We start from the raw sequence: 24313 nt of genomic DNA on the forward strand, positions 1-24313 counted from the left end.
ATAATACGTCATTGAATTTCAATCTCCGTGCACATGTGTACATTCAGGGTCAGTGACTAATTTATTTTAGTTGGCTTCAAATTGCGAATTGTGATAATTGCGATATACCCATTCTTTATGTGTTTGGTGGTCTAAGATATTTGTCAAATTGTAAATACAGAAATACATGTACTGTAACATAAGTGGCTAAACAACAAAAAAAGAAATGCTAGCTTCATTCAAGCTAACTGATCAACGGAGGCGTCCAAGGATCAATAATCCTAACGTATGTACAACAGCCATTAAAACGTGTTTGTTCCTGTGTATAGTTTAATCATATAGTCCCCCATTTGCCATGCTTTTAATACTAGCAGGTTTAAGGCCAGCATTACTAAAACATAAGCTAGTAAATGTTCTGGTGGAGGCATGTCTATGCTCAGGAGCCAAGGATGATGATGCCACCTCCGACCCAGGGAAACCACAAAAACTATCAAAGAAGAAATGGAGAATGAAGTTCAGGAACAAGCCTGCATCAAATGAACACCTGCCCTGGGAGGAGAGACTGGCCGACTCTGTCACTCCTCTGTGGCGGCTGAGTTACTACGATCAACTCCAGCTGAAACAGAAGCACCAGGAGAGGATCCTACTACAGCTCTCAGATCAGGTCTTATGTGGAGAGTCGACCCAACATAAGGCCTTGACACAATGTCCTTCTCCACCCAGGAGTACCAAACTCAGCTTCCCTCTGCTGCCTATCTTACCGTCACCTGTCAGGGACGGCTACCGCAACAAGTCTACCTTCTCGGTCAACCGTGGCGTGGATGGCAACCCTAAGACGGTGGGGTTCTACGTGGGAACGGGAAAGGCGGGAAACATTGTGTGTGTGAACGGGGACCACCTCCTCAACATGCCTGAGAGACATAAGCTGGTGGCCAGGTGCTACCAGGACTTCCTCCGCCTTTCAGCCCTGGAGCCCTGTCTGCTGTTCCATGACGGAGGCCACTGGAGGGAGGTAGGATAGTTTCTAAACCCAGTTCAGAGGGCCCACCAGTCATTTCATATATTTGATGTATACTAACACCATCACAACTGATTCAAATCAAATTAATAGCGGTGGCATTCCTGCTTGATCAGATCTCACAACACTTGTATAGGTGTTTAACATATCAGCTAACCACATCATGTGATATAGCAAGCAATCTGATGCCCGACTGTGCAGTCGATGAAGTGGCAAACAACCATTGGTTGATGCAATGCAACGGCCGTTTTTGAGAGCATCAAAACCGTGATGTATCTTAGGTAAATTAACTGACTTGACTGATCTACAAATAATAAGGGTGCTCATAATGTGACTTTTGGACCTGAATGCCAAAACATTCAAGAGATAAAGATGCTCAAAGTTGACCTATTTTGCATACCCACCATACCATGAGACATCCATGTCTTCATCACTGGAAAATGTAAACGGTTGAGATTGATATATTTTAAAACCTTACAAACAGGGTTGTCAACTATTTGATCATTTCTTGATCATTTTTAGATACATATAAATTGTCTTTAAAAAATAATAATATTTACCTTAAACTTCAATGATCTAAATAAGTGGAAATTCAGATTTTTTTCATATTGACATATTTCGTAGCTTAGACCCTAGTTTAGATCATCTGAGGTTTTTGAGTTGTGCCCGCCATCAGTTTAGACATAACATGTTCTTGAATACAGGGTGGGTGTCATGTATTCACTTGTAGCCTACTTCTCAGCTGAGATGCCTGTGAGAAGGACGCAATCACGTGACGGGCATTGGCTAATGAGATATCTGAGATAGCCATGTGAGTGAGAGGTGCTTCGGAGCACGGCAGCCGGGAGAAGGGAATTATAATTATTATATTCAGCCCAAGGGCACAACGGCCACAAAAGGCATTGATTTTTTTAGGGGGCATTACGGCCACACAAAGGGGATCCCGCCGGGAAATTCGAGGCCTGGTGAGAATATTATCAAGTGCTTGTGAATGAGAGACGAGTGAAGTGTGTGAAGGATATTTTCTCCATAAATTGTGACTGACTGACTCATCTACAAATAATAACTAGTCGTTTATTTATGATGCAAGGTGATTCGTAGATCAGTCAGAACAGAAGTCACCTGCAATGTCGAACAAGCCCATTGGTACAGGTGTTTCAGCTGTGCTTGTGTTGGAATACTTCAAATATATAGAACTGCTGGTGGGCCCAGAGGACTAGGATTTTTTTGATTTTACCTTTATTTAACTAGGCAAGTCAGTTAAGAACAAATTCTTATTTTCAATGACGGCCTAGGAACCGAGGGTGACCGATTTTAAGATTTTTCAACGCCGATACTGATATCGATTTATTGGAGGACCAAAAAAAGCCAATACTGATTAATCGGCCGATTTTTATTTTTATTTTTTATATATATTTGTAATAATGACAATTATAACAATACTGAATTAACACTTATTTTAACTTAATATAATACATCAATAAATCAAATTAGTCTCAAATAAATAATGAAACATGTTCCATTTGGTTTAAATAATGCAAAAACACAGTGTTGGAGAAGAAAGTAAAAGTGCAATATGTGCCATGTAAAAAAGCTAACATTTAAGTTCCTTGCTCAGAACATATGAAAGCTGGTGGTTCCTTTTAACATGAGTCTTCAATATTCCCAGGTAAGAAGTTTTAGGTTGTAGTTATTATAGGAATTATAGGATTATTTCTCTCTATACCATTTGTATTTCATATACCTTTGACTATTGGATGTTCTTATAGGCACTATAGTATTGCCAGTGTAACAGTATAGCTTCCGTCCCTCTCCTCGCCCCTACCTGGGCTCGAACCAGGGACACATTGACAACAGCCACCCTCGAAACATCATTGCCCATCGCTCCACAAAAGCCGCGGCCCTTGCACAGCAAGGGGAACAACTACTTCAAGGTCTCAGAGCGAGTGACGTCACCGATTGAAACGCTATTAGTGCGCACCCCGCTAACTAGCTAGCCATTTCACATCGGTTACACCAGCCTAGTCTCGGGATTTGATAGGCTTGAAGTCTTAAACAGCTCAATGCTTGAAGCACAGCGAAGAGCTGCTGGCAAATGCACGAAAGTGCTGTTTGAATGAATGCTTACGAGCCTGCTGCTGCCTACCACCGCTCAGTCAGACTGCTCTATCAAATCATAGACTTAATTATAACATAATAACACACAGAAATACGAGCCTTAGGTCGTTAATATAGTCAAATCCGGAAACTATAATTTCGAAAACAAAACGTTTATTCTTTCAGTGAAATACGGAACCGTTCCATATTTTATCTAACAGGTGGCATTCCTAAGTCTAAATATTGCTGTTACATTGCACAACCTTCAATGTTATGTCATAATTATTTACAATTCTGGCAAATTAATTACGGTCTTTGTTAGGAAGAAATGGTCTTCACACAGTTCGCAACGAGCCAGGCGGCCCAAACTGCTGCATATACCCTGACTCTGCTTGCACGGAACGCAAGAGAAGTGACACAATTTCCCTAGTTAAAAGAAATTCATGTTAGCAGGCAATATTAACTAAATATGCAGGTTTAAAAAATATATACTTGTGTATTGATTTTAAAGAAAGGCATTGATGTTTATGGTTAGGTACATTGGTGCAACGACAGTGCTTTCTTCGCGAATGCACTTTTTAAATCATCATCCGTTTGGGGAAGTAGGCTGTGATTCGATGATAAATTAACAGGCACCGCATCGATTATATGCAACGCAGGACAAGCTAGATAAACTAGTAATATCATCAACCATGTGTAGTTAACTAGTGATTATGTTAAGATTGAACGTTTTTTATAAGAAGTTTAATGCTAGCTAGCAACTTACCTTGGCTTCTTGCTGCACTCGCGTAACAGGTAGTCAGCGCGCCACGCAGTCTCCTCGTGGAGTGCAATGTAATCGGCCACAATCGGTGTCCAAAAATGCCAGTTATCGATTGTTATGAAAACTTGAAATCGGCCCAAATTAATCGGCCATTCCGATTAATCGTCGACCTCTACTAGGAACAGTGGGTTATCTGCCTTGTTCAAGGGCAGAACGACAGATTTTTACCTTGTCAGCTCGGGGATTCGATCTTACAACCTTTCAGTTACTAGTCCAACGCTCTAACCACTAGGCTACCTGCTGCCCCAAAGAAAAAGGCTGGGAAAGGATAGGCCGAAACGTTATTGTTGCGGGAGGGGGGTAAATTGTCTTGGACACAGTACTGCTGTATTCACATGAACCCTATAATTTATTACACACTCACAGGTGACAGTGAGGACCAACGCAGCAGGCAACACCATGGCCATCGTCTACTTCCACCCACAGAGGCTCATCCCAGAGGAGATAGAGGTCCATAAGTCCTCCCTGGTGGAGTACTTCACCCAGGGGCCTGGTGCCATCTGCCAACTAGACTCCCTGTACTTCCAGGAGAGCTCCATGACCCGTTGCAGCCACGAGGAATCCCCCTACCAGCTGCTGCATGGCCAGCCACACATACACGAGGAGGTGAATACAATACAATGGAATACAATACAATATCACTGCAGTCTGTACTCCTCTGTAAATTGGCAGTCAATGGTACTGATATTATAATTTTTCACGCTTCATGTCCAAATCATCTATAAGTAACTTAATAGAGCTACACAATCAATTTTCATACTTTAGCATGATTTGAACATGAAGTGCAAAAAAATCTAAAATCAATACCATTTTACTTCCATTTGATTGGAATTTAGCATTTGGAAACAGTGGCCAGGTAAATAAAACCAAAGCATGGGATTGCTGTCATCATACCTTGTCCATAGACTGCTTTTAGCAGGGGTCCTCAACTACTATTTGAGAAGGTCCAGTGACACAAACTTCTAGGGTGGTAAAGGTCCGGGTGGATATCGTCCTTTATCGGCGCTGTGGTACAGTGTAGGAACAAACTTAGTTGTCTACGACTTAGGAAACATGTTGTTATATAAAATGTACATTAAATACATTACATGAGACTAAGAATATTAATTAATTACATTCTTTCAAATGTAAACGTGCAACATTGCATCAACATTGCTGAAGAACAAAAGTGGTTGCATAATTATCTGTGCAAAAAGTGCACTGTGAACCATTGTACATGGGCCTTGAATATTATTTTATTTTTTAAAATAAAATAAAGTGCATGTTTTCTGGAGATCAAAGGAGAGTTGAACAAAAATAGTAATCTGAATGCACAGAACGTCACTCAGGGCCTTGCCCTGCTTTAATGAGAGAGATGACACTTTCGGTCTCCTGCCAATGCTTTGAACTTTGACACAAACGGTATGCGAGCAACTCTGAGACACTGGTACAGGTGTTCATTGGTGAGCCTGGTGCGGTATTTGTTTTGAATAAAGTTAATTGTGGGGAAGGCTGATTCACAGCTGTGTGTGGAGCCAAACATGGTCAGTATGTACAGTACATTCTGAAAGTATTCAGACCCCTTGACTTTTCTCACATTTTGTTATGTTATAGCCTTATTCTAACATTTATACAATCGTTTTCCCCCCTCAATCTACACACAATACCCCATAATGACAAAGCACAAACAGTTTTGAATTTTTTGCACATTTATAAATAATAAAAAACTTAAATAACTTAAATATTACATTTATATAAGTATTCAGGCCCTTTGCTATGAGACTCAAAATTGAGCTTGGTTACATCCTGTTTCCATTGATCATCCCTGATGTTTCTACAACTTGATTGGAGTCCACCTGTCAGAGCAAACACCAAGCCATGAGGTCAAAGGAATTGTCTATAGAGCTCCGAGATAGGATTGTGTCAGCACAGATCTGGGGAAGGGTACCAAAACATTTCTGCAGCATTGAAAGTCATCAAGAACACGGTGGCCTCCATCATTCTTAAATGGAAAAAGTTTGGAACCACCAAGACTTCCTGGCCCCCCCAGCCAAACTGAGCAATCAGGGTAGAAGGGCCTTGGTCAGGGAGGTGACCAAGAACCCGATGATCACTCTGACAGAGCTCCAGAGTTCCTCTGTGGAGATGGGAGAACCTTCCAGAAGGACAGCCATCTCTGCAGCACTCCACCAATCAGGCCTGTCGTGTCTTTGGCTATGCTGGATTAAGTGATATGACATGCTATTCTATAAAATCATTTCTCTGTAATTCATATTACCTGATTAAGCTAATCAGGTGAATGTAATTAACTAGATAGTCGGGGCACCACGAAATAATGTTTATAGAGCTGTTATCTTCCGAATAAACTCTTAAAGACCTGATAATCTTTTACATCAGTAGCAGTCAATATTTAATCGTCACCTTATGTAGTCTCATCTGAAAGTTGTAAATTCTTGGTTATCTTCACAAACCCTGGCTAACAAGTTGAATCAGCAATACAAAATTTGGTTTAATTATTTATTTACTAAATACCTAAATAATCACACAGAATTACATCTACACAGAATGGATCATACATTGATTACAAATTATGTCATAAAGGAAAACGTCCCTAGCGGACGGAACAGATATGACAGCTGGTTACACAAAGAAAGGGGGTTGAGTTTGAGTGAAAGAGCAGGAAGACTGAGGAGCAAAACGGTTTTGTGTGTCTCTATCGGGCCGTAGGCAGCTATGCTATCGTAAATACAGTATCTTATGCATTCTAAATTACCGCCCATTTGAAAAAGGAAAATGCAATAAATATTTACTCTGAGCTGTGCTTCGGTAGATTGGTCGTAGATAGTAGGTCGGGTTGCCCAGCACGGATCTCTTGTCCTTTGAAGAATGTCTCTGGTGGTAAACTGGATACTTGTTAGTACCGTCGTCGTGTGGTAGAACAGATACTCTGTCCGTCCTCTCCTAGTCCACGTCTACAGTTTCTGCGCTAACGCAACGGCTAGGAGGTATCACTTCTTTAGTGAATAAGAGTTCAAAGTTCATACCAAGTTGCCATGCTATATGCTCATGCTATATTCTGGTTGGTATAGTCGAAATTCATCCTTCCGGCGTGTAGGTCGTCACATTCACATTGAAATTCGATGCTAATTTCGTTAGGTTCTTGCTGAGGTTGGCTTAGTTCTGTAGGTGGTCTTTGTCCTTTCAACGTGGGGACCTCAAGTCCACACGTCCTTGGAACCGGAAGTTACGTTTTCGTCAACGGGTTTATATAGTGGTGAAAGAAGGGCGTGTTTCATAGTTTACAACCCATGTCTGTTCACTTGGGCGGGGCCTCTGAGTGAGCAGAGTGGTGTTCTTCTGACAAACCGTTCTCTCATTAAGAAGCTAAAAATTACATTTCATCTTTTCACAAATAGTTTCATATTTAAACATTTAAATTGCACAACAATTCCATGTGAATCTGATAAACTGTATCTTGGAAAATCTACACATTCTAGTTATGTCGTCCTATCATCAGTAATCATGTCTCAGACGCCAACTGAACTGACATCATATTCATTAAGTCCCAACGCATATTTTAACTGGTTGGATTACCGAAATAAGGTTCTGTTTCCCATCTTTTGATGTCATCAGACTCTTCATGTTAACTGGATTTTCAATAGTCACATCGGTAGAGTAGAGAGAGGAAAAAGGGGAAAGGTATTTATGGGGGTCATAAACCTCAGGCCAACGTCATGACAGGCCTTTATGGTAGAGTGGCCAGATGGAAGACACTCCTCAGTAAAAGGCACATAACAGCCTGCTTGGAGTTTGCCAAAAGGCACCTAAAGGATTCTCAGACCATGAGAAACAAGATTCTCTGGTCTGATAAAACCAAGATTGAACTCTTTGGCCTGAATGCCAAGCGTCACGTCTGGAGGAAACCTGGCATCATCCCTACGGTGAAGCATGGTGGTGGCAGCATCATGCTGTGGGGATGTTTTTCAGCGGCAGGGACTGGGAGACTAGTCAGGATTGACGGAAAGATAAACAGAGCAAAGTACAGAGAGATACTTGATGAAAACCTGCTCTAGAGTGCTCAGGACCTCAGACTGGGGTGACTTTCACCTTCCAACAGGACAACGACCCTAAGCACACAGCCAAGACAACGCAGGAGTGGCTTCGGGACAAGTCTCTGAATGTTCTTGAGTGGCCCAGTCAGAGCCCGGACATGAACCCGATCAAACATCTCTGGAGAGACCTGAAAATAGCTGTGAAGCAACACTCCCCATCCAACCTGACAGAGGTTGAGAGGATCTGCAGAGAAGAATGGGAGAAACTACCCAAATACAGGTGTGCCAAGCTTGTGGTGTCATACCCAAGAAGACTCAAAGCTGTAATCGCTGCCAAAGTTTACTGAGTAAAGGGTCTGAATACTTATGTGAATGTGATATCAGTTCTTTTATTTATATATTTGCCAGAAGGTCAAACTGTTTTTGCTTCATCATTATGGGCTATTGTGTGTAGATTGAGGGATTTTTAAATCCATTTTAGAAAAAGGCTGTAAAATAACAAAGTGGAAAAAGTCAAGGGGTCTGAATACTTTCCGAATGCACTGTACGTATTAAACTACACAGTAAAAAATGCAAGACCAACATTGTATTAACATGTAGCTGCTTTTTATGTATATTTTTTATTATATATTTTATTTAATTTTTTTGGGGGGTAGATCAGATTTAATATTGCAGATAGATTGTAGCTATCATCAATGTAATTGTCTGCATCACTTCCAAATCCCCCATATATCTTTTTGCAAATATACACTACCAGTGAAAAGTTTGGACACCTACTCATTCAAGGGTTTTTATTTATTTTCATTATTTTCTACATTGTAGAGTAATAGTGAAGACATCAACACTATGAAATAACACATATAGAATCATGTAGTAACCAAAAAAGTGTTAAACAAATCAAAATATGTTATATTTGAGATTCTTCAAATAGCCACCCTTTGCCTTGATGACAGCTTTGCACTCTCTTGGCATTCTCTCAACAAGCTTCATGAGGTAGTCACCTGGAATGCATTTCAATTAACAGGTGTGCCTTGTTTAAAGTTAATTTGTGGAATTTCTTTCCTTAATGCATTTGAGCCAATCAGTTGTGTTGTGACAAGGTTGGGGTGGTATACAGAAGATAGTTTTGGTAAAAGACCAAGTCCATATTATGGCAAGAACAGTTCATATAAGCAAAGAGAAACGACAGTCCATCATTACTTTAAGACATGAAGGTCAGTCAATGCTGAAAATTTCAAAAATGTTGAAAGTTTCTTGAAGTGCAGTCGCAAAAACCATCAAGCGCTATGATGAAACTGGCTCTTATGAGGACCGGCACAGGAAAGGAGGACCCAGAGTTACCTCTGCTGCAGATTATAAATTAGAGTTACCAACCTAAGAAATTGTAGCCCAAATAAATGCTTCAGAGTTCAAGTAACAGACACATCTCAACATCAACTGTTCAGAGGCCTTCATTGCCAAATTGCCGCAAAGAATTATGGGTTCATTAATGAATACTGAAATCGGACTTTCTTGTTAAGTGTCCGATAATCTACCATTTACATAGGAGTGGTTAAAACATGCTAATAATGGTCGTCTGAGTACCGTAATTTCCGGACTATAAGCCTCTACTTTTTTTCCCACGCTTTGAACCTCGCGGCTTAAACAATGACGCGGCTAATATATGGATTTTTCCCGCTTTCAAAAAAACACATTCTGTGACGTGCTCAGTTTTTTGGCGGCATGAAGCTTTCATTAGACCAATGAAATTGCCGAACGGGTTAAGGTCAAACAACTTTTTTGTTTACTGTTTAGATTAAATCGAGCGCGCTCAAACTTCCCATCATTCTGATTACGGTAGTCATTTTGTCACCCTCGTCATGGCAAAGACACGGAGAAATGCATATGATGCAGCTTTCAAGTTGAAGGCGATTGATCTGGCTGTTGGAAAAGGAAATGGAGCTGCTGCACGGGAGCTTGGTCTGGAGCAATGACTTTCTTGGTAGGCTACTGTTTACTGCTAATTTTAAATTTTTTGTTACAAGCCGTGTTTCGTTAAAGCCTATTTATTTTTGTTACAAGCCGTGTTTCGTTAAAGCCTATTTATTTTTGTTACAAGCCGTGTTTCGTTAAAGCCTGTGTAAAGTTCATTTGTTTCAATGTACCGGTAGGCACCTGCGGCTTATAGACATGTGCGGCTTATTTATGTTCAAAATAATACTTTTTTTTTAATTCAGTGGGTGCGGCTTATATTCAGGTGCGCTCAAAAGTCCGGAAATTACGGTATATCAAAACAAGTTTGGTATACCTCAACTGGTATGCCATCCAGCCCTGGAGTTTTCCCAGATTTAAAGGCTTTAGTTGCATCAAGAAGTTCCTCCTCCTATAATTTCACCTTCACATGAGTCTTTCTGTACAGATGTTAATTTTACATAATTTATAGAATAAAATCCATACGATTATCTTCGGTTAGAGGAGATGGAGGAGACTGAAACAAATCATATGTTTAATATGGACGCTTGACCTAAATTGCTTTTGTTTTAGTACTGAATTGCATGGCCCCTAAAGGCACATTTCAAAGTGTCCCATACAATAAGGGGATCTGCTGTACCTATTTTATGTCGGTAAAATTCAGTTCAAATCAAATGTTATTTTAGTTATACGTTTTAGTTCCAATATATCCATGACATTTGTGATTTCCTTAAGTGCATGAGGGTTTGTAGTGTGATTTCCGTTACGGTCTACTGAGGTATTTAAAACAGTATTATAATCTCCCACCATAATAATAGTGTATTTTATTGGTTGTAGGGTTGATGATTTAATACATATATTTTCAAAGAAACCTGGCTCATCATTATTTGGTCCGTAAAGGTTAATGAGCCCTATCTGTTTATATTCCAATAACATATTTAAAATCATCCATCTACCTTGTGGATCTGTTTGGACAATTTTGCACATTCGGATCAAAGTTACTGTTAACTAAAATCACCCCTTTTGAGTTTTTTTGCCCAAGGGAGAAGTATATTTCACCCCCCAGTCCTTTTTCCACACAACTTCATCTAAAATTGTTGAATGAGTTTCCTGTAAACAATAGATATTATGTTATTTTTAAGCCAAATCAAATTTTATTGGTCACATACACATGGTTAGCAGATGTTAATGCAAGTGTAGTGAAATGATTGTGCTTCTAGTTCCGACCGTGCAGTAATATCTAACAAGTAATCTAACAATTTCACAACTACCTTATACAACTACCTTGTAAAGGAATGATTAAGAAGAGTATGTACATATAAATATATGGATGAGCGATGGCCGTGCAGCATAGGCAAGATGCAGTAGATGGTATAGAGTACAGTATATACATATGAGATGAGTCATATAGGATATGTAAACATTATATAAAGTGGCATTGTTTAAAGTGACTAGTGATACATTTATTACATCCAATTTTTAATTATTAAAGTGGCTTGAGATTTGAGTCAGTATGTTGGCAGCAGCCACTCAATGTTAGTGATGGCTGTTCAACAGTCTAATGGCTTTGAGATAGAAGCTGTTTTTCAGTCTCTCGGTCCCCGCTTTGATGCACCTGTACTGACCTCGCCTTCTGGATGATAGCGGGGTGAATAGGCAGTGGCTCGGGTGGTTGTTGTCCTTGATGATCTTTTTGGCCTTCCTGTGACATCGGGTAGTGTAGGTGTCCTGGAGGGAAGGTAGTTTGCCCCTGGTGATGCGTTGCAGACCTCACAACCCGCCTTATGGTTGTGGGCGGAGCAGTTGCTGTACCAGGCGGTGATACAGCCTGACAGGATGGTCTCAATTTGTGCATCTGTAAAAGTTTAAGTGTTTTCAGTGACAAGACAAATTTCTTCAGCCTCCTGAGGTTGAAGAGGCGCTGTTGTGCCTTCTTCACCACGCTGTCTGTGTGGGTGGACCATTTCAATTTGTCCGTGATGTGTACGCCAAGGAAATTAAAACTTTCCACCTTCTCCACTACTGTCCCGTCGATGTGGATAGGGGGCTGCTCCCTCTGCTGTTTCCTGAAGTCCACGATCATCTCCTTTGTTTTGTTGACGTTGAGTGTGAGGTTATTTTCACCACACTCCGAGAGACCTCACCTCCTCCCTGTAGGCTGTCTCGTCGTTGTTGGTAATCAAGCCTACCACTGTAGTGTCGTCTGCAAACTTGATGATTGAGTTGGAGGCGTGCATGGCCACGCAGTCATGGGTGAACAGGGAGTACAGGAGAGGGCTGAGAACACACCCTTGTGGGGCCCCAAGGTTGATTATCAGCAGGGTGGAGATGTTTCCTACCCTCACCACCTGGGGGCGGCCCGTCAAAGTCCAGGACCCAATTGCACAGGGCGGGGTCGAGACCCAGGGCCTCCAGCTTAATGATGAGTTTGGAGGGTACTATGGTGTTAAATGCTGAGCTGTAATCGATGAACAGCATTCTTACATAGGTATTCCTCTTGTCCAGATGGGTTAGGGCAGTGTGATTGTGTCGTCTGTGGACCTATTGTGGCGGTAAGCAAATTGGAGTGGGTCTAGGGTGTCAGGTAGAGTGGAGGTGATATGATCCTTGACTAGTCTTTCAAAGCACTTCATGATGACGGAAGTGAGTGCTACAGGGCGATAGTCGTTTAGCTCAGTTACCTTAGCTTTCTTGGGAACAGGAACAATGGTGGCCCTCTTGAAGCATGTGGGGACAGCAGACTGGGATAGGGATTGATTGAATATGTCCGTAAACACACCAGCCAGCTGGTCTGCGCATGCTCTGAGGACGCAGCTAGGGATGCAGTCTGGGCTGTGTTTTACTCACGTTGGCTGCGGTGAAGGAGAGCCTGCAGGTTTTGATAGCGGGCCGTGTCAGTGGTACTGTATTGTCCTCAAAGAGATCAAAGAAGTTGTTTAGTTTGTCTGGGAGCAAGACGTTGGTGTCCGCGATGGGGCTGGTTTTCTTTTTGTAATCCGTGATTGAGTGTAGACCCTGCCACATACGTCTCGTGTCTGAGCCGTTTAATTGCGGCTCTACTTTGTCTCTATACTGATGCTTAGCTTGTTTGATTGCCTTGCGGAGGGAATAGCTACACTGTTTGTATTCGGTCATGTTTTCGATCGCCTTGCCATGATTAAAAGCAGTGGTTCACGCTTTCAGTTTTAATAGTCACCGTGGGTACAACATCACCGATGCACTTGCTAATAAACTCGCTCACCGAATCAGCGTATACGTCAATGTTGTTTTCTGAGGCTATCCGGAACATATCACAGTCCACATGATCGAAGCAATCTTGAAGCGTGGAATCCAATTGGTCGGACCAGCGTTGAAGGTAAATATTGTTTGTCTTTTCTTATTATCTGTTAACCCATTACAATTATAACTGGCTATACTTATTTCACCAATTACCCTAATGAGATACAAGTTTCAAATGTATCATTTATGTTTGTAAATGTACCATTAAAAAGTACCATAGTGCTTTTTAACTACATGGTGATAGAGTTTAGCAGTGTAGGTTATTGTGGAAGGACAGTGAAATTTCTAAATCTATTTTGCTTAAAGGTCATTACTATAAATGAGATGTATTAGGGATGTTAACCGTTAATTGGTTTGCCGCCGGAAATACATTTGACTGGTCATGCTTATCGGTCTGTAGGGTAATTTGCATAATTGTGTGGAATTAAATTAAAGTGTATTTTCTTTAGTTGTCATGCATATTATTTATCAAACGTGCACAGCATACAGAGCCTAGTTTGAGGAGTAGAATAGCCTACCACCTGTCAGACAGCGCGAGTAGCAGCTCCTCAAAAAGTCTGTAGGCTACTGGAGTGAAACCTGCTTTTGTAAGCCCAGTCATTGCACAACAAATAACAATTCTAAATGCAATCGCGTGTTAGCTTTGGTGGCCTGGATTAAAAGGGGCTATTTTTATTTATCAATCTCAACTCGTAATTAAAACACGCCTCCCATTCGCCATTCAGGTGTATAGGCTATAGCCTGCCTACCGTTGACTTATCAGCGTTTCACCCACCACTTTGCAATGAGCTTGAGTCAGTATAATTGTTTGAAACCCGAACGTTTTACTTTCCTTTAAATGATGATGGCATGTTTAACCTTGCTTCAAAGTAGCCTTGCGAAAATACAACTGTAGAAACGTGGAGGTAATTACACCACATTACCAAAAGTATGTGGACACCTGCTCGTCAAACATCTCATTCCAAAATCATGGGCATTAATATGGAGTTGGTCTCGCCTTTGCTGCCATAACTCTTCTGGGAAGGCTTTCTACTAGATGTTGGAACATTGCTGCGGGGACTTGCTTCCATTCAGCCACTAGTATTAGTGAGGTCGGGCACTGATGTTGGGTGATTAGGCTCGAAGTCAGTATTCCAATTCATTCCAAAGATGTTTGATGGGGTTGAGATCAGGGCTCTGTGCAGGCCAGTCAAGTTCTTCACACCGATCTCGATAAACCATTTCTGTATGGACCTCGCTTTGTGCGCGGGGGCATTGTCATGCTGAAACAGGAAAGGGCCTTCCCCAAACTGTTGCCACAAATTTGGAAGCACAGAATCGTCTAGAATGTCATTTTGTATGCTGTAGAGTTAAGATTTCCCTTCACGGGAACTAAGGGGCCTAGCCCGAGCCATGAAAAATAGCCCCAGACTATTATTCCTCCTCCACCAAACTTTACAGTTGGCACTATGCATTGGGGAAGGTAGAGTTCTCTTGGCATCCTCCAAACCTAGAGTCGTCCGTCGGACTGCCAGATGGTGAAGCGTGATTCATCACTCCAGAGAGCGTGTTTCCACTGCTCCCGAGTCCAATGGTGGTGAGCTTTACACCACTCCAGCTGACTTTTGACGTTGCACATGATGATCTTAGGCTTGTGTGCTGCTGCCCGGCCATGGAAACCTATTTCATGAAGCTCCTGACGAACAGTTCTTGTGCTAATTTTGCTTCCAGCAGCAGTTTGGAACTTGATAGTCTGTCCTCGGTTGCAACACTCACTATCTTTACGTGCTTCAGCACTCAGCGGTCCAGTTCTGTGAGCTTGTGTGGCCTACCAGTTCGTAGCTGAGCTGTTGTTGCTCCTAGACATTTCCACTTCACAGTAACATCACTTACAGTTGACCGGGGCAACTCTAGCAAGGCAGAAATTTGACGAACTGACTTGTTGGAAAGGTGACATCATATAACGCTGCCACTTTGAAGGCCATTCTACTGCCGTGTTTTGTCTATGGAGATTGCATGGCTGTGTGCTAGATTTTATACACCTGTCAGCAACAGGTGTGGCTGAAATGGCCAAATCAACTAACTTGAAGGGGTGTCCACATAATTGTGTATATATTGTGTATATATAGTGTATTTTATAAAGACTTCCTCATGCCATTACCCAGAATTTCTCTCCTGTTCTATATGTTTTCATATCAACCAAAGGCACAATCCTAGTAATATTAGAACCTTAAAGGGTTCTTCGGCTGTCCCCATAGGAAAACTGTTTGAAGAAACCTTTTGGGTCCAGGTAGAACCCATTTGGTTTCCATGTAGAACCCTTTCTCCAGAGGGTTCTACATGGAACCCAAAAGGGTTCTACCTGGAACCAAAAAGGGTTCTTATATGGGGATAGCTGGAGAACCCTTTTGGAACCCTTTTTTCTAAGTGTAGTTGTTGCTATTACACTGAACAAAAATATGAACACAACATGCAAAAATGTCAAATATTTTACCGAGTTACAGTTCATATAAGGATATCAGTCAATTGAAATAATTTCATTAGGACCTAATTTATGGATTTCACATGACCGGGAATAAAGATATGCATCTGTTGGTCACCGATACCTTAAAAAAATGTAGGGACGTGGATCAGAAAACCGGTCAGTATCTGGTGTGACCGCCATTTGCCTCATGCAGCGCTACACATCTCCTTTGCATAGAGTTGTTGATTATGTCCTGTGGAATGTTGTCCCACTCCTCTTCAATGGCTGTGTGAATTTGCTGGATAGAACTGGAACACGCTGTCGTATACGTCGATCCAAAGCATCTCAACCATGTTCAATGGGTGACATGTCTGGTGAGTATGCAGGCCATGGAAGAACTGGGACATTTTCAGCTTCCAGGAATTGTATACAGATTGTTGCGACATGGGGCCATGCTTCATCATGCTGAAACATGAGGTGATGGCGGCAGATGAATGGCATGAGAATGGTCCTCAGGATCTCGTCACGGTGTCTCTGTGCATTAAAATTGCCATCAATGAAATACAATTGTGTTCGTTGTCCGTAGCGTATGCCTGCCCATACCATAACCGCACCACCACCATGGGGCACTCTGTTCACAACGTTGACATCAGAAAACCTCTCGCCCACACAACACCATACACACTGTCTGCCATCTGGCCGGTATAGTTCGAAGGTGAACATTTGCCAACCGAAGTCGGTAGCGACGCCAAACAGCAGTCAGGTCAAGATCCTGGTGAGGACGACGAGCACGCAAATGAGCTTCCCTGAGACGGTTTCTGACAGTTTGTGGAGAAATTATTTGGTTGTGCAAACCCACAATTTCATCAGCTGTTTGGGTGGCTGGTCTCAGACAATCCCGCAGGTGAAGAAGCTGGATGTGGAGGTCCTGGGCTGGCGTGGTTACACGTAGTCTGCGGCTGTGAGGCCGGTTGGACATACTGCCAAATTCTCTAGAAAGACGTTGGAGTCGATTTACGGTAGAGAAATGAACATTCAGCTCTGGTGGACATTCCTGCAGTCAGCATGCCAATTGCATACCTTTCTGGGTTATTTCATTTCAGCTCATGAAACATGGGGACAAACTTTTTATGTTGCATTTATATTTTTGTTCAGTATAGATTCATCCTCTTTCTAAGTTGCTAAGTGAGATTTTAATCTCTGTCACAACTGATCACATTTGGTTAAGAATGGTGTTTTCTGCTTATTTGCATTTTGGCAAATGTTTGAAAATGTTTTGTTAGCTGCTCATTACAGGAGTAGCATGTTCAATAATAGGCTACAGCCTTATGAACTGTAAGACGATAGGCTTGCTATTGTTGCATGTTTCCATTTAGCTCTTAATGAAAAATATCCGGCCTTGTATGCATGCATAGTATCAGAGAGGATGAGGCAAAACGAGAGGTTTCACTCTTGCCAAAATATGTACAAAATAAGCCCAATACGTTTCTATGGGCTTATTTTGGGCCTAAGCTTGTCACCTGCCTTCCTGCCTTGGGACGACTCCCATTGTTAGGGCGGAAACATAAGCATCTCGTCATTATATACAGATCTCTGATAGTATTTTCTGTTGGTCACTTCATTTTATTGTTTGCAAAAAATGTTAGTTTGTTGACCGGTAATTGAGGATCAATAAGTCGGCAGCAAAATTGACCGAAATTTGCATCCCTAAGATGTATTTATCATGCACTTATATCATCCACAGGTTTTGGGGTTCAAGTTCCGCATCTCGGCAGATGCCTTCTTCCAGGTGAACCAAGGGGCAGCGGATTTGCTGTACCGCACAGTGAGAGAGATGGGCCTCCCGAATGGAGCTCGAGAGGGAGGAGGAGGGGGCACACTCTTGGATGTGTGCTGTGGAACGGGGGCCATTGGTATCACCATGTCCCCCAGAGCGGACCGGGTCATCGGGATAGAACTCATCCAGCAGGCCGTAGAAGACGCCAGGCACAACGCAGCCCTCAACCAGATCCAGAATTGTGAGTTCCTCCCTGGGAAAGCCGAGGTAGTCCTTCCTGGGCTCATGGGGGTTCTGGGCTCCACCACCGACTCTGGAGGCCCCCTCACGGCTGTGGTGAACCCAGCCCGCGCTGGCCTCCATTATCGTGTGATCAGAGCTCTAAGGAATCACTCATCCATCCGCAGGCTGCTCTATATCTCCTGCAAACCCGAAGGAGAGGCCATGAGGAACTTCAGGGAGCTGTGTTGCAGTCCCGACCCACATAGGAAGCTGACAGGCGAGGCTTTCAGGCCGACTGTGGCTGTGCCTGTGGATATGTTCCCTCACACACCACACTGCGAACTGCTGCTGGTCTTTGAAAGATAGTCAATTACTATCACTACAACTTCCATATCAAGTTTTTCTAATTCTTACACATAGTGAATGGTGTCCTCTGGATTGTGTGATGACTACAGAGATAAAACAGTCAAATCAGTGGAAAGTCAATTCCAAAATCCTCTCAAAAAGGAAAGTGATTATTACATGTATTTTTTTTAAATGCTGAGAGCTTTTAAATGTCATGTAGAATGTTGATTGAAAGTTGTATGTTATTCAGAGACAGATACAGGTCTGTAAGTCTAATGAGGGGGTTGTGTCCCTATATCCTGCAGCAGCAGTGAAGCAAAACATTTCCTGCCTTATGTGAATGGATCAAAAGTAGGAAATGAGTGGAGAGCAGTGGAAGTGTGTTTGGGGTTGCTTGCTCACAAAATGCAAGAATAGATTCTACACTATCTTCCTGTATTCTGTGTTTGAATGAGGCATATGCACATGCTGTATTTCCTCTGTTACTTCATGTTACATGCCTGAACTGAGTAGGCATAAAGTCTATATATCTACACTAGGTGGTGCAATGGAGTCCAATGGTCCAACTATTAACTTATACTGTGTAACCTTCAGTTATGGTACACATCTTCCATTATTGCTGACATACAAGACAGAAGGTACCCATACACTTGATCAACTAGGGTGGAATCTACAGTATTTGATCAGTTCTCCTTTCTAAAAACCCATAGTTAACATATAACAAACTTAGAACAAAATACATTATGGATGTATTTGACAAGTTTGGGGTCAATGCAGGAAGTAAGCAATTTTCAGTCCTGCTTTAAACCAAATACAACTCACAAAGTTTAGCATACATAAAGGCTTCATAAGCACTACATAAATGCTTCACAAATCATTTAAGTGTATCGCATATTCTATCAATGGTGTATAAACAGTGCGTTATGTCACATTTCCCGATTCACTCTACAGTGGGAATGACAATGTCACCTTTTATATACCATTTATGACATATGCATATAGATATGACCAAGGTGGATGTCCAAGGTGGAATTTAAAAAATCACATGTATTTAAGATGCTTTAAAAGTTGCATATACAAGCACAACTTTACAAATTGGTTTGAAGTACTAAAAGGACAAAACAAGACACTTGAGGCAAGAAGCATTTCAATATAGCCTTTTCTCATTTTTTATGACTTACAATCAGCACTGTCCAGGACATAGCTTAGATGAAAAGGCCTACAAAAATGCTGGCCTCATTAGATTTATTTTCAAAGGCACAAGTAGGTATGTCAGACTTCAAATAAGTCGGAGCACTAGCAAAACTGGGAAGAAGTGGAATAATAGAAGAAGTATGGAGAACAACAATACTGTTCTTGCTGACAGAAGCACACTAATCACCCTATATTTAGCCCATTGTGAGGAATGATAATTGTTCCACTGACAAGCTATTGTGAAAGAACAAATACGTTTTTCCAACAAACAAAAAAATGGTTGCTCTAGTACATTTTTGTGGTTTAGAAGCAAATTTCCTACAATTCTACGCAGGCTTTTGTAACATGACTCATGGCATATTTTGGGTAGGCTATTTCATGATAATAATATTGTAATTAACATGAACCATCAAGTATATTAGTTAAACACATTCTTCAGAAAGAGATTCGCTCAATAGATGCTGACAGTGTCATACATTAGATTAATTCCCAAGAAAAGTTTATTTTTGCTTTGCTTTTAAGTCCTCGAACCAAATATATCTCCATATGCATCAGAATCACTCCTTTCTCATGAAAGTTGCTGCTTGTTTATAGCCTAAAGCATTAGAGTTAAGCAATGTTTTTATAATGCTTATAAAAGGGATATCTTTTTCCCCCTTCAAAATCTTAAGCTTAAAAGGTATGCTTTTTGCCATTTTCATTAATAATGGGTATGGCATACCCCCATATACCCCCTCAATTTGAGCCCTGGTTGAAGGTACTGGTTCACTGTACTTCACAGCCACTGGAGTTCTCTGACTTATTGCACCTAATGTGCAAATAATGTTTCAAATACGGAGTAGGAGAAACCGCCTGTTTGAGCTAGAGAGGTTACGTTGTTCATGTGTCGTAATGTGTTGCAACAAGTGCTCCTTGGCATGCCTGACAACAGCGTGTGTTTTTTTTCTCCCCAGAAGTGGTCAGAGGGATGATGTCATGCCAGACCTAGACCACCAGAGCTGATGACCAGTAGGGCTAATCACAGACTGGCCCCTAAGCCAGGAGATAAGTAGCCTGGTCCCAGATCTGTTTGTGCTGTCTTGTGACAGTGACCATAGGAGTTGGCAAAACAGCATATGAGTTGGCAAGACAGCACAAACTGATCTGGGACCAGGCTAGTAGAACAGTGACAGGTTGACGAGACAGATGACCACATTGTCAAACGTAGTTGAGAAAGAGATAAATGGATTCCAGAGGGTCAAGATGAGCATGCATGTATTGTTTATCTTTATGGCGTAGGTGCCAGTCACTTATATGGCTTGTATTACAAGGGGAGTTACCAGGTTGTTTGCTCATCTAAATTTGCATTGAACTTTAATCAGATTTCAGAATGATAACATTTCTAGAATGTTCTCTGATATATTGATTAGTCAACATCACATCAGGGCTGTAATCATAAAGGGTCTTAGGGTAGGAGTGCTGATCTAGGATCAGTTGAGCCTTTTAGGTTATAATGAATGGACTGGGGGACCTGGGGCTGTATCAAGTGTCTGAGTAAGAGCGCTGATCTAGGATCAGGTCCCCCCCTTGTGGTCTGATTGTGTTCCGATCTGGCTGACAACTTCAGGTGGACAGTGCCAGGTTGGCAATCAGGCTACCGAAAGAGCATACAGTGGGCGACGTCAGCACCCCTCCTACAAGTCTCCAGAAAATGTGTGTTTTGGGACCGAGAGGCACTTTTTCATTACAACGTTGGAGGAAATATGTTCCTAGCATGTGAGGAATGTGTTTGCTCGCCTCATACAGTAGTTAGCTACTGCCATCAGTTGTTGTGTTTGTATCATATTTGACCTATTCCACCGTTTGTATAATGCATACTGGCATTTGAATACAGTGCGGGAATAGGGAATCCGGACACACTGTGGACACGGTAGACACATTTAAATGTAGGTGTATGTAGATGCATGACGGGTTTGGAACTCCATGATCAGAAATCTATCATCAGAATACTAAAGTTGTATGAACTGTCAAGTCTTGACATGGCCTTAGATGTTCCATATGGCCCCAAATCCTAGATTAGCAATCTTACTGACATGCAGTGTTCAGAGGACAATTATGAGCCGCTGTTTGATAGCGTGCTTTCCACAGTGCAGGCACACCTATACCTGTTAACCTTCCAAGGATCCAGTGTTTGAGCAAGTGAACATGGTTAAAAACCAACCAGACAATGTCAGGTTAAATTCCAACCAATTGTGTAAATTATATGTATGATGGGTGTGCTGTGTTTATCCTACTTGTTCAATACAGAGAGTTTGTTATCCAACCATATACTGTACTTTATAGGATATTCAAGTCTTTCTTGAAGACCTTATTCTGACAGTCCAAACTGACCAGTCAAAAGGTAAGTTTACTCTATGAAATTAGAGAATGCATGTTTCTTTCTACCTACAAAGAGTTGTGACCTGTAAGATTGTTTGGCTCATGGCAGTTTTGAAGACTTGTTCCAACAGGTAAAATATGGGGCATGATTATAATTGTGTTTTTGATCGTTCCAAGGATCAAGTTTTGGCAAGTTGAAAATATTAGGTTAAAGTTCAAACAGCAGGGAAACTTAATGTATGACGGTTGTGCTCTGTAATACAGAACCATGTACTTTGTAATTACTAAAGTACTTTTCAGCAGCGATATGAGATTTGCATCTGCAGTGTATCTGCACCAATGAAACTGTATACGGTTGACTCATGCCATGAGACAACCAAAACGCGGGCTGCGGTAGCCTCGTAATTAGAGACGGGGGTCGGTAACTTCAGGGTTGCCCGTTTCAATCCTGGAGCTGACTGGGGGGAAATCTCCAAAGAATGAGACGGCATCCGGAGGGTTACGAACTTCAACATCCCACATGCTACTTACCGCCGTTGTGCGTTAGAGCAAGGCACTTTACCCCTAATTTCTCCAGCAGCCCTTAATTATGCTGCTCCCGTTTGTGTTATGTGTCAGATTGGGTACTGTGACCGCAAAACATACATTATGTCCATGTAAATGGACCAATAAAGGAAATATTCTAGTATTGCATTGCAGGGGCAGTTAAAGGCTTGTCATGTTCCAACAGGTAGCCTAAATATGGTGTATTTGTTCCTTCCAAGGATCCAGTTTTGGCATATGAAAATACTAGGTCAAAGTTCAACCAGGCAGGAAACTCCATGTACGACAATTCTGCTCTACTTGTGCAATATGGAAAATATATTTGATGCTTCCATATACTTTCTTTTTGTACTTTTAAAGCAATTAAATAAGATCTGTATTTGTAGTGCAGTGCAGTCTAAACTATATAAGGTTGGTTGACTCATTGCAGTATTGAGGTCATGTTTTAACAGGTAGAATATGGTGTTATTATGGTGTGTTTGCTTGATCCTGAACACCTGTTGAAATATAAGTAATTTCATTCATAATTACTCTATTATATAAACATGAGTCTAGGCTACAGGATGAGCAATATTGTTATAGAACATATTCTATTGATCCAAGTGATTTCATGATAGTTCAAATATTTTATTTGTTTAATATGTATGAGATTATATTCACAGTTATTATAATCATGTTTCAAGCAGATTTAGGATCAGGTCACCCCATGTCCATGTAATCTTATTCATTGTGATGTAAAATAAAAACGGATCCTAAACCAGCACTTGTACTCTAAGACTTTTCATACCTACAGCCCCTGATCCTAGATTAGCAATCCTACTCAGAAACTCCTAATGAATACAGGTCCTGACATGTGCGGTGTTCAGAGGACAAATATGGGCCACTCTTTGATGATAACATGTGCCTTCCACCTTGAAGCTTTCTATGCTAAAAGGTGTACACCTACGCCTGTTAACCTTCCAAGGATCCAGTGTTTAGTCAAGTGAACATGGTTAAAAACCAACCAGAAAATATCCAGTTAAAATCTAACCAAGAGTGTAAATTCCATGTGCAGTTGAAGTCAGAAGTTTACATACACTGAGGTTGGAGTCATTAAAACTCGTTTTTCAACCACACCACACATTTCTTGTTAACAAACTATAGTTTTAGCAAGTCGGTTAGAACATCTACTTTGTGCATGACAGTAGTAATTTTGCCAACAATTGTTTACAGACAGATTATTTCACTTATAATTCACTGTATCACAATTCCAGTGGGTCAGAAATGTACATGCACTAAGTTGACTGTGCCTTTAAACAGCTTGGAAAATTCCAGAAAATGATGTCATGGCTTTAGAAGCTTCTGATAGGCTAATTTGGAATAATTTGAGTCAATTGGAGGTGTACCTGTGGATGTATTTCAAGGCCTACCTTCAAACTCAGTGCCTCTTTGCTTGACATCATGGGAAAATCAAAAGAAATCAGCTAAGACCTCAGAAAAAATTGTAGACCTCCACAAGTCTGGTTCATCCTTGGGAGCAATTTCCAAACGCCTGAAGGTACCACGTTCATCTGTACAAACAATAGTGCGCAAGTATAAACACCATGGGACCACGCAGCCGTCATACCGCTCAGGAAAGAGACGCGTTCTGTCTCCTAGAGATGAATGTACTTTGGTGCGAAAAGTGCAAATCAATCCCAGAACAAAAGCAAAGGACCTTGTGAAGATGCTGGAGGAAACAGGTACAAAAGTATCTATATCCACAGTAAAACGAGTCCTATATCGACATAACCTGAAAGGCCACTCGGCAAGATAGAAGCCACTGCTCCAAAACCGCCATAAAAAAGCCAGACTACGGTTTGCAACTGCACATGGGGACAAAGATCATACTTTTTGGAGAAATGTCCTCTGGTCTGATGAAACAAAAATATAACTATTTGGCTATAATGACCATCGTTATGTTTGGAGGAAAATGGGGGACGCTTGCAAGCCGAAGAACACTATCCCAACCGTGAAGTACGGGGGTGGCAGCATCATATTGTGGGGGTGCTTTGCTGCAGAAGGGTCTGGTGCACTTCGCAAAATAGATGGCATCATGAGGCAGGAAAATTATGTGGATATATTGAAGCAACATCTCAAGACATCAGTCAGGAAATTAAATATTGGTCGCAATGGGTCTTCCAAATGGACAATGACCCCAAGCATACTTCCAAAGTTGTGGCAAAATGGCTTAAGGACAACAAAGTCAAGATATTGGAGGGGCCATCACAAAGCC

The 24313-nt window shown here is 41.5% G+C and overlaps 1 protein-coding gene across 2 annotated transcripts; it reads left to right on the forward strand.

The window, feature by feature from the left end:
* Nucleotides 1-13: 13 nt before the first annotated feature.
* trmt2b (tRNA methyltransferase 2 homolog B) lies at nucleotides 14-22822 on the forward strand. Of its 2 annotated transcripts, XM_045722048.1 has the most exons (4): nucleotides 184-265; nucleotides 354-991; nucleotides 4284-4523; nucleotides 17365-22822. In XM_045722048.1, exons 2-4 carry the CDS (start codon nucleotides 488-490, stop codon nucleotides 17983-17985), a joined length of 1365 nt encoding a protein of 454 aa, XP_045578004.1. In that variant the 5' UTR covers nucleotides 184-265; nucleotides 354-487; the 3' UTR covers nucleotides 17986-22822. The 2 variants fall into 2 exon arrangements, with proteins under 2 accessions (XP_045577998.1, XP_045578004.1); XM_045722042.1 differs by having other exon boundaries at nucleotides 14-991.
* The last annotated feature ends 1491 nt before the right edge of the window (nucleotides 22823-24313 follow it).

The sequence above is a fragment of the Salmo salar genome, chromosome ssa01 (assembly GCF_905237065.1).
Source record: "Salmo salar chromosome ssa01, Ssal_v3.1, whole genome shotgun sequence".
In the NCBI taxonomy this organism is placed as follows: domain Eukaryota; kingdom Metazoa; phylum Chordata; class Actinopteri; order Salmoniformes; family Salmonidae; genus Salmo; species Salmo salar.

Coding starts and splice junctions, on each gene's coding strand:
- trmt2b (XM_045722042.1), top strand. CDS start 335: ATGCTTTTAATACTAGCAGGTTTAAGGCCAGCATTACTAAAACATAAG. Junction 992..4,283: donor ACGGAGGCCACTGGAGGGAG/GTAGGATAGTTT, acceptor ACACACTCACAG/GTGACAGTGAGGACCAACGC. Junction 4,524..17,364: donor AGCCACACATACACGAGGAG/GTGAATACAATA, acceptor TATCATCCACAG/GTTTTGGGGTTCAAGTTCCG.